Genomic DNA, 11,394 nt, shown 5'->3' on the forward strand with positions numbered 1-11,394 from the left:
AGAAGTGCGGAGATTCAATTGTCACAATTTGTACCCATCTTTAAAGAGAAATCGGTGTGAAAAAGAAATACATGTATATATGTATAAGAGAGTGTCGCTTCTCATTAAAAAATAAATCTAATGAAAATCGGTTCTGCTACGTCATCAATATAATTACATTTCGTTATACGAATTGCATAGAATAGAAGCAATGACAAATCTGGGAACAAAATCAGTTATATGTACCTGTTTTGAAAAATATTGTTGAACTCAATTTTAGAAAATCTACTTCCTATATCTTAGTGTGCTCATGCTGTTTTCTCCTTCGTTGCACCTTCCCGACAAACCTCTGGAAATGCTTAGAAAAACGTTTGTTTTGACTTCCTCCTTCGGTTACCTTGGATGCGAGATTTTTAAAACATAAACCTGTATATAAGCAATAAATCCAGGTATCCTGATCTAACTTACAAGTCTACGTTTTATAGAGATAGATGCAAAATGGATATTAAAGTACTGAAAACGTTCATGTTTTTCTGTTTGAGTAAGTTTTTAATACCATCTCTCTCTCTCTCTCTCTCTCTCTCTCTCTCTCTCTCTCTCTCAAATGATAGATATTAAAAGTAAATATCAAAAAGCTTTTTCAATTTTTTTTAAAATAAACGTTGACCGTTTGAATAAAATTCTCAAAGATTCTAAAATACCAAATATTAACTAAGAAATTATTTTAATTTTCACATTATACTCTTTTTTCCAACATTTTGTGTTTCGTTGAAACATCACTACAACTAATTTTCATTCAAAATCAAAGTTCAAGATGTTTTGCGGGGATATTTTATTATTCGTTGAACTGAAACATTTAGAATATCTATTAAATTAATTGTTCTACAACAATTTTCTATAGCATCTGTATAAATGATGTTAATAAGGTTGTTAAATACATATAGTCATGTTGATTGTGTGTGAACATGAACCCTATATATTACATTTATAAATATGAAACAAATTCAACTGATGAATTGTTCATCAAGGCAATAATGATACTCTCTTATTTACATGTAATTTAATGTTATTTCTTTTTTTAAAATATGAAAACGCACAGAAAATAGACAATTTCTACAAACAAAATAAAGAAAAACTCCTGGGCATAGGAACTTTTCAGATAATTTTGTTTATAGTTTTTTTAAAATGTAATTTTGCTCTTTTTTTTTAAGTTGGACTATGCATCGGCAGGTATACCACTACAACACCAGCCCCGGATTCAACGCTGTAAGTTGTGTAGTAAATTAATCCAACTTGGATAGTTTAATCAACTAATAATTATTCGGTCAGCAAAGTGGATCGAAAACCCTTATATTGCCTAGCGATAATGTTAAATGTGCCAATATAATCATTTTCATGAGAAAAACACTTGTATCTACATTGTAAGCTTGACTATTCTTTTAATCTTTGCTTTCCATAAAGCCTTCTTTTGCATGGCCAACTTTACGCGTAATACATGTATATATATTTTTTTTAAATTCAAAATGTGTCTTAATCAACAAAATGTGATCTATATAATGTTCTTCGTTAATTACAGGAGCGGCGGCATGATTGCTGGCATTGGGACCGGTGTGTTTATGACCATCGTTTTCTGCGTTGTTTGTTTTTGTTGCTGTTTCGGGGCTACACCAGTGCACGTGGCAAGTTAGCACCACCACCACCAAAAAAAACAACAACAAAAAAACAACAACAACAAAAACGGACAAATCGGTCATTATATCTGTTCCTCACCATCTTGGAAACTTCCATTGTGATATTAAACTATTGCTGACGCCATTGGCGATTGCTAATGTACTTTGCCTCTTATGAAGTTTAAATACACAATCATTATGTATTTACTAGTAATTTTAATGTTTTAAAGTTAATTTATTGTATATGAATGTCAAAGTGATGCTCATCTCAGGATGATACTTAATTTAACAGTATTTTTAAGATTTCACGCAATTTACATTTGTTGATTTTGATTCGTTATATTCATATTACAAGTACAATGTAAGAATTGTCTTTTTAGCTATCCTGTCTTGTATGAACATATGCGTATACATGTATAATTATAAACTAAAATCATTTTGAAATGCGAGGTGTTGTTTTACATTATAGCTAATGTTGAATCTATATAGTTATATTTAAAACAGGATACTTTTTTTACAATTTAAAAAAAATCATTATCTTAGGAATTCTTCAATATTTTTTCTCAAATAAGTTTTCTCTACCCCAACAGTGCGCCGATAAAGATATCTTAAGAAATAATTTGTATTGAAACGTGTGATGAGAAAGGGCCAAATCAGAAGTAAAATATTGGTTTGGACGATTGATATTTATTAGAGAGGTTGAGATTTCAAACGTGTAGAGGTTATTATTAGCTACATGTACTTATTGTGAAAACCAAGTGATATGTTATTTGTTAGAAAATATCGTAAATTTCGTTTGGTGAATTGGCGAATAAAATTCGTTGGATTTGGAGAGAGAGAGAGAGAGAGAGAGAGAGAGAGAGAGAGAGAGAGAGAGAGAGAGAGAGAGAGAGAGGGTGGCAAGTGAATTTTTACATATCGATTTTTTTTTTCAAAATAAAAGTTATATTCTGGAATCAAAACAAGACTGCTTAACGTTATGCGTTTTCAATTTAAAAAAAAATGCGGGAAGAAAACCAATTTTCCCCATAAAAAAAATTAAACCATAAATTCGGAACTGAATCATAGTACAGCTGATATCGTGACAAGCAGTGGAATTTTATGTACAATACAACACTGCAGCAGTGTTTGGTTTTTTTTTCTTGGTATTCTTTTCTTTCTGAATTTCACAGGATGAAATATCTTTGAATACCCCCACCCCCTTAACTTCCTCGCTTCTTTCCGGAAAAATGCAATTTTATCGGAAACCATCTGTCCAGGGAACTTACTAAAGACCTGAAATACTAATGACCTGAAAGACCTGAAATTTTATATAAATGATACTTTTATAAGATTTTAGTCAAATGAAATTATTTTGTGGGGGTTTAAATCATATTCCCTGGTATAAGTTTGTTTAAAAAAATATCATAATGATCAGTTATTCAAGCAGAAATATGAAAGACCTGAAAATTTGAATTGACCTGAAAATTTCAAATGACCTGAAATTTTATATAATTGATATAAATGATACTTTTATAATATTTTGGTCAAATGAAATTACTTTGTGGGGGTTTACATCATATTTCCAGATTTCCAATTGCGTTGAAAAATATCATAATGAGCTGTTATTTACGCAGAAATATGAAATATTAAATAGCACCATTATCGGTTATTTACGCAGAAGTGCGATCCCCATCTAAAGCTGGAATTGAAGCGTACAACCCAAGACAGATCGCTCGTACGTGCACATGCTGGTAAAGAATAGGACATCATGCACTGTGTACAACCAAAGACAGAGTAGGACCCTTTATATTTTTAAAAAAATGTTTAGTGTTGTGAACTACCCCGGAAAGGCCTAACTTCAGGCATTTGTGACATGGGCTGCTAGATGACCTACGTGGTGTACAACTACATCATCACAAAATTTCAGGTCAGCCCAAATTTTCAGGTCAATTCAAATATTCAGGTTTTTCATATTCCTGTGTAAATAATATATCTTAACACTTATATACCTGGAAATATAATAAAAACTCACAAATAGACATTAAAACTGATACTGAACATATAGAAATGTGTCAATTATTTATAATTTCAGGTCAGCCCAGATTTTCATGCAGGTCTTTCGTATTCCTGCGTAAATAATTGATCAGAATGATATATTTTAACACTTATATACCTGGAAATATGATTAAAAACTTACAAATAGATATTAATATTGACACAGAACATAGAAATGTATCAATTATATAAAATTTCAGGTCATTTGAAATTTACAGGTCAATTCAAATTTTCAGGTCTTTCATATTTCTGCGTGAATAACTGGTCATTATGATATTTTTAAAACAAAATTATACCTGGAAATATGATTTAAACCCCCACAAGTAATTTTATTTGATAAAAATCTTAGAAAAGTATCATTTATATAAAATTTCAGGTCTTTTATATAAAAGTTCAGGTCTTTCAGGTCATTAGTCCCCTGTATATTGTAAACAGACAACATGGCGTCTAGCGAAAAGATAAGAAGGACCGACAAGATTTTAGACGAAAGAAAATATGACAAGGGAAAGTTGGTGCATGCAATTTTGACGTTGTGCTATGACATGGACACAAAATCACCCGTTCTACTTGCTCCCCTAAAAATTAATGTCTGTAATGCCGCTACATCGAAGGGCACGACGTTCTCAAAGGCATTTTGTGACACGGAGCAGTACGATGAATGTTATATGTTCGGGGACATATTCCTGGACGGTGTCGAAGTCTTAAGAAATTACATTGAAAACAAGTCGTTACCGAATGGCAGGCAATGGTTGTTTGTATTTCAGAAGCTACTAGATTTCCTAAATGGTAGTAAGTACACGTACAGTAAATGCTATCACGGGGTTAGGACACAATCTGAGCAGTCTGTGCCCCAAAAATTCGTATATATAGTATAATAGGGGATACCATGCACAGCTTGTGGGTAAACCCTGTGGATGCTATCAGATGTTAGATACCTAGATACATGTGTATTGAACACCCCTCCCCCATTCACCCAGTGATAGGGATTTAACAAAAAAAAACCCAGATACTGATATGACAATGGCACGTCCTATCACATGGTCTCTGTGTACCAAACTCAAATATCATGCGCAAATCTAAAATACTTTTCATGGGGGGGGGGGGGGGTTCCAGTGATATATATTTACCAGGAGGGTCTCTGGTAAATGCTCTCTCATATATATACTTTCATTTCATATATATACTGTAGATTCCTTGTTTTACATGAGTACTTAATTCCGCGATTCAACCATTCAACATCAAAATCCCGAGAATGTAAAATCATGAAAGTGATGAACGCCAGATTTGTATCATAGCGAGCGCACAGCGCCAGAGCGAAGCGAGCAGTACCGGCAAGGTGTGTGTAAATAGAAAATTCGGACTAGTTGCACATTCATTCAACGGAGATTTTTGGCGTCAGTAAATCGGACCAGTAATGCATTGTTTTAATCGTCCCAGTAGTTCCCTGTAATCATGACATTTTTTATCACTTCACACTCACATGAGAATCAGCAAAACAATACAAAACAATAACAATGTATACGAAATACAGTTACCTCTCAAGTTCACCTCAGTACACTCTCAATCAAAAATAATCGAGTGACGTCACAAAGGTTTACACATTGATCCGATAAATTTTTCGGCGTCAGTAAATTTTGACCCACAATTCATAGTACCAATGGTTTCCAACCTCACGTTCTCGCGAGAATCAAAGTAAAACTTTTGAGAAGCATATAAGATGTGTAATTTAAAGAATATCATGCTTTTTAAATAAATAAAACAGCATACTGCGCGTACTTTTATTTCTCAGGGGAGTTTTAAAGAGTCACACGACACTTAACCAATGTCAGCTTTGACGTCTCAATAAGCACTGATAAGGGGAAATTACTCTAATTGAAGTTATTGTAAATCTGCTGAAATGACCAAAATCCTCTCAAAATCTTGCAAAGACTAAGCTAAAGAACAGCTGATGTTCTTTTTTAAAATATGATAAGCAAATATTTTTAAGGGTAAATTAAAAAAAAAATTAAACATTAATTTTTTTTTTTTAAATGGAGGGGGCAAATCCATGATAAGTCGATTGTCTATGTGTAAATTAAAAAAAAAATGAAATACTATTTTTTTAACAAGGGGGGAGGGGGGGGGGGTGAGCTCTATGCTGAGTCAAGTTTTCTATGTAAGTTTAGAAAAAATGTCTACTGCAAAAAAAGGGGGATGAACTGACGTTACAATCACTTTAAAAGAGGAGATACAGAGCAATGAATATTTACATGTATATATCAAAATCTTTATTATTCAACAACATTGTATCTGAGATTTAACTACTGTTCTACTTATAAATAAATAAATTATAACAAATCTTATAAACTATAAATAATGAAAATTTACTGAAAAATAGGTATGTTTTATTTTTTGGCATTCAAATTTTACGTTGTTAATTTTATTTTTATTGATTTATTATAACTCATTGTTTGATCACATGCTGTGCTCGCCCAAACGGTCGCACCGTAAAACATATTATAGTTTCATTAAGTAAAATGGTTTCAAAAAATATAAGGGAGATTTTAAATCCACGAGGTGTGCTTCTTGTGATATTGGATATTAATTCCTCATGTTTTTAATATTAGAAATCTACAGTGTTCTAATATTTTATTTGGGGGGGGGGGGGGGAGGAAAAGTGTGTTTTAAAACTTTTTCTGACACCATGCTGAATGTAGTATGTGCTTTAAAACTTTTTTGTATTGCTGTTGATGTTAAATGAAAACTGAAAAGATCTTTAAAAGTAGTCCTTTGATATACAATTGCAGATAGGAGTATCAACCTCCCTGATAGACAGGGCTTTGAGTCCTTGTCAGAAACTGAACGAACAGTGATCGTGGCCAATCATTTACTTGGCAAACTTGGAACTTCTTCTTGCTTCATGATTGACAAGAACTTTGGTGAAAGAAAACAAGAGAACTGCTTTTGTGGTGAACAGTCTTGCAAGATGACCGGAGAATATGGAGACACAACTATAGGTAAGGGAAAATATATGGCAGGGTTTTTAAAAAATATATGTTCAGACACACTTAATACTGGAAAGTCCTCTGAACATACTGAATAAAGTTCGGGGGACCTGTGCCAGGTTTTAATATTTATAACCTAACAAAAACAATCTTGGAAACTGGGTGGTGATCAAATTATCCATCAGATCTACACCTGAACGCAAATCTAGTATGTGTGTACACGCTGCGACTGATGGACTGATGCGTTGAGTGACGACTAGGGATCACGAGTTGCATTTTATGAAGCAAGCATTTTCATTGGCTGTTTAAGTACCAGCCAACTCTTACCTGCTTATGTGTTATTCATAATTCATGCACAAACTGCTAGCTGTGTCATTTAACTCTGTATCTGGACTGCAAAAGTACACACCAATTATAAAGTGTCATCACTCAATGCAATGGTCGTAGTGTATACTTTCATGCTGGATTTGTGATAAAACTTTTGATCTGATTTGCTTAGCTCTAAGTTGCTATTTAGTAATAAAAAATTCCACAAATTTTAGCTCTTAAAGTTTGTGGAGTATTTTCTTATATCTTTGTACAGAACTTGTCTTCTAAAGAAGAGAAATTCTAAGAATGGCCATGGCCAGTCAGCTCGCTTACATGTAGCCCTACCCTACAAACCATATGTTTTTCTTGTTCTTTGTATCATGAGAATTTAACAAAATAGATTAGGATTGTCCCGAGGGTCATGCCTGACTCTGAACTGTCCTGTATGTGATACTATGTCAAATCCATATTGATTAATTTTCATTCATAGGTATTAAAAGATGGAAGCGGTAAACTTTTGTCTATATACCATTCAGTATAATACTTTCATGTTAAATACCGAAATCTGATTGGTTTAGACACAGTTGATAATCCATTCTATTACCCTCAGCATTAGCAACATACTTGGCAATGGGTAACATAACGAAATGCTACATGCGCGTAAATGATGCGCGTACTGTTCGCTGTATAATTCAAGTCATTCCTATTGAAAAGCAGTTAAGTTTTCTCTAAAATAATGAATGTCATTATACCATAACATGTACTTTCAGTGACTGTTAGGGCCCATGGACCATATCTGTGTTGTAACAGTAGATGTAAGAAATGTAGTTTGGAATAAATCATGTAAGTACATGTAATAAATTGTTGCATTTCTTTATTTTTCAAGGAAATGTGGAGGTATGGCATGGGAACTTGGACGTTATCATCAACACTGATTTAGCACTTGTGGAACCTCTTGATGAAGATTCAGAGAATGGTTCTGATGGAAACTCTGCTGTTGAAAATTGTCTCCAAAGGAACCACCAAATCATTGCACAAACAATAGTGTTCTCTTTCTTTCAAAAGAAAAGACATCAAGAAAGGAACAATTTTCTAACACCATGCATTGGTATTGGAAGTTCAGAACTTATAGTCATGTTGTATGATTCTGAGCATGACGTTTTGCTGGAGAGCTCAAGTGTTCCTCTGTTCAACAATGACTCTTCATTGGAATTTTCTTTGCAAGCTATTCTTGTGTGTTGGCTAACAGTGAACTACAAGTACTTTTGTAGCGGTTTATGTGAGGAATACCAACAGCACAAGAGCAATTTTTTTGTCCATGCCAAGGAAAAAATCCAAATTTATGAGGATGAACTATCATTAGGAAACGTCGGCAATTCTCGACTTAATGAACAGAAACTACTTCAGCGTCCTTCTAATGTGATTCGTAGTAAGGATCTACGTGATGCTACAAGTGGCCTTTACTTGTGTTTGGCAAGAGTGTCTCAGTCTGATTGTTCAGATAAAAGAAACTGTGGATTAGCTAATTAGGGAAAAAATCCAATTTATTTTTTTTTAGGGGGGGGGGGAGGGGGATATTCCAATTCATGGATCAGTGAATAGATATTAAACCTGCCTGTTTTGCAATTGTTGCTACAGCATTCCAAGCTGGAAAAAAATTTGCTGAGCACCCAATATCAGCAGTTTTTCTGACGAATAAAATGCTGTTAATACATGTAGATCTATAAGATTTTGACTGTCATGACAACTAAAGAATTCTGAAATAAAAGATGACAAAAAATACAGTGTTGTTTATACTATTTCTTAAACTTCAGGGATTTTTAGCAAGCTAATAAGCTAGGATACAAAATGTGGAGAAGATTTTAACTTACCTGAACAGTGATGATGTAGTTCGATGTGAACTGTTAAATAGGAAAATGGCTTCAAAAACCTATATCTAATATTTCTGTTAAATGTTTTGTTGATTTTTTTTTTCATTATAAACAAGAAAAAAAGATATTATCTCGATCTTTTTTATGTTTCCAAACTCTTGTATTTTAATTACGGTATTACATAGACACTAAAGGGAATTTACTGAAATGTATCCAGCACTTGAGAAAAATTTCTCGATATGCCAATTTAATCCTGTCGATGAATTTGTCGATATAACCCAGATATGGATATTTAAGTAGGGAAAAGTTATCGCTCTTAGTTCACCCATTGATTGGTTACTTCTCAGCAGCGCTGCGTGGGTTGTCACTCTTTTTCCAGGCCACAATTACATTATACACAGTTCCATTAAATGTACAAGCAACTTATTGGAAATTTTTTAATAAAGCTATAGATCTTTCAACAATTTGCTTGTTTATTTGTAAGTATAATAATATCTTGGAGATAAAGGGAGATACACCGCACTATGTGAGGATCTGACTCATTTAATTATAAGACATTTTAGATATGCCAGACGCACACACTTGGATATGAACATGTATAAGTATTACTTTTTACAAAATAAGAAACCACACCCACAAACTCTTGAGGACAGGACTGACCTCACCCTAAACCCAAAGTTTTGACAGGTTGTGTAATTATATATTAAAACAACGTACGATGTGTAAAATGTTTCGGACTCGGGGTATGAATTAGATTATTCTAATTTATATTATATTAGAAATATATCATAAAAGGATAATGTGTAGGTTCTGTTCTCAAGAACCCGTGATTACATTGTGCAATTCCTATTTTGATATAAAATATTAAAAATATATTTGCTCCCCTATATTTTTAGCTCACCTGAGCTGAAAGCTCAAGTGAGCTATTCTGATCACATTTTGTCCGTCGTCCGTCCGTCTGTCCGTCTGACCGTCTGTAAACTTTTTACATTTTGAACTTCTTTTCTAAAACCGCTTATCCAATTTCAACCAAATTTGGCACAAAGCATCCTTATGGGAGGGCAAATATAAATTGCAGAAATAAAAGTCCGATCTGTATTCAAAGCGGAGAAAACCTTGAAACTGTAGAAAAAGGGGGGTGCATTTTTAAAAATCTTCTTCTCAAGAACTACCGAGGCAAATTCAACGTAGTTTAGCATAAATTATCCTTATGGGAAGGAAAATATAAATTGCAAAAATTAAGGGGTAATTCTGTTTCAAATCTGAGTTATTACGAAAATAATAATAAAGGAAAGGCGTGTTTCAATCAGTTTAATAGCTTCGAGTTCGGCATCCGGTAAAATGGGTAGGCAAGACTCGGCCTGGGCAAAAAAAGATTGGCAGTTATTAATCTGCCAATCTCATTAAAATTTCAGGATATTTGATGGACTAGTATATTTGTATTCGCTGTAAATATTGCTGCAAAATAATGCGTATTTGGAATTGACGATTGCCGATCTGCCCCGGCTTTTATTTTGCCACGGCCCGGGTTTGCATACCCATTTTACCAAGACTCGTATTCCATACTTCTAAAACGAGGTTCTTTGTTTAAAGCAGCCATTACATTTTACGAAAAAGGGTCGATCTGACTATGATGAATTTGCTTGTTGTGCAACAGTTCGCGTATGAAGGGAAATTTTGAAACATGCAAAATATATTGGTGCCGATTTTGTGAAGTAAATTGAGGCTAAATATTTCAATGCGTTGACAGTTTTCACACATGACGTTGATGTTAGCTTGTTCTAATTTTCGTTTCGTTTTCATTATTTATGCTTTGTAACCTGGAAACTATCGTCTGTATTTCGTGATTTTTACGTATCAAATCAAACAGAGACTTCGGTAAATCAAACAGTTAACTGTTTACCTGCGCAAATTAAGCAAAATCTGATGTAGGAGTACTGAAATACAATTCATTCTATCGGTAATTCGGCATTATCTTTTGCGTAATGGTAGATTAATGCAATAGGTTTTGTTGAGATGCTCGGCATTTTCTCGAGTTAATTAAGTTTAAATAGAGTTTGATATCGCTGACGGAAATATGTAGGTATATACATGTATATATATGATTCATTTCGAAAAAATAAACTGCCAGTGTGTTCTTTATTTGTTATACATATATTGCATGTTTCTTGTGTTAAATTGTTTACAATTTCTATTTACTAACCATATTTGAGTGTTAAGCTTCGAATTATGAGCAAGATACAGAGATTTGCTCACAATTCTATGTTTGTACACAGATCTTAAAAACTAAAGATTAAAAAAGTAAAAAATTTGTCAATATTTATTAAGAAAGTTTTCAAAGTCTGTTCTTCCAGAAACCAACTTTAGCAACTTATTGTATTGTAAACTTAACCTTTTTAGCTCACCTGAGGGTGGGGCCACAATGGGGGGTCGAAGTTTAACAAATGAATATATAGAGTAAATCTTTAAAAATCTTCTTTTCAGAAACTAATCAGCCAGGAAAGCTGAAACTTGTGCGAAAGCATCATCAGGTAATGTAGATTC

At 33.4% G+C, this 11,394-nt stretch overlaps 1 protein-coding gene and 1 long non-coding RNA gene across 2 annotated transcripts; both read left to right on the forward strand.

Annotated features, from left to right (window-relative positions):
• The first annotated feature begins 416 nt into the window (after positions 1-416).
• On the forward strand, positions 417-2,094 carry LOC128161167 (uncharacterized). The gene is made up of 3 exons (XR_008240338.1): positions 417-520; positions 1,191-1,245; positions 1,556-2,094. It is a non-coding gene; the product is annotated as an uncharacterized LOC128161167 (long non-coding RNA).
• Positions 2,095-4,118: 2,024 nt separating this feature from the next.
• LOC128159828 (uncharacterized) lies at positions 4,119-8,534 on the forward strand. Its single transcript, XM_052823022.1, has 3 exons — positions 4,119-4,475; positions 6,473-6,682; positions 7,866-8,534. Exons 1-3 carry the CDS (start codon positions 4,127-4,129, stop codon positions 8,507-8,509), a joined length of 1,203 nt encoding a protein of 400 aa, XP_052678982.1. The 5' UTR covers positions 4,119-4,126; the 3' UTR covers positions 8,510-8,534.
• Positions 8,535-11,394: the final 2,860 nt, after the last annotated feature.

The sequence above is a fragment of the Crassostrea angulata genome, chromosome 8, assembly GCF_025612915.1.
Source record: "Crassostrea angulata isolate pt1a10 chromosome 8, ASM2561291v2, whole genome shotgun sequence".
Lineage (NCBI taxonomy): Eukaryota > Metazoa > Mollusca > Bivalvia > Ostreida > Ostreidae > Magallana > Magallana angulata.

Excerpts from the sequence above, each read along its gene's own strand:
- LOC128159828 (XM_052823022.1), top strand. The coding sequence starts at position 4,127 with ATGGCGTCTAGCGAAAAGATAAGAAGGACCGACAAGATTTTAGACGAA. Across the intron at positions 4,476-6,472 it reads ACTAGATTTCCTAAATGGTA|ATAGGAGTATCAACCTCCCT; the intron begins GTAAGTACACGT and ends ATACAATTGCAG. Across the intron at positions 6,683-7,865 it reads ATATGGAGACACAACTATAG|GAAATGTGGAGGTATGGCAT; the intron begins GTAAGGGAAAAT and ends TTATTTTTCAAG.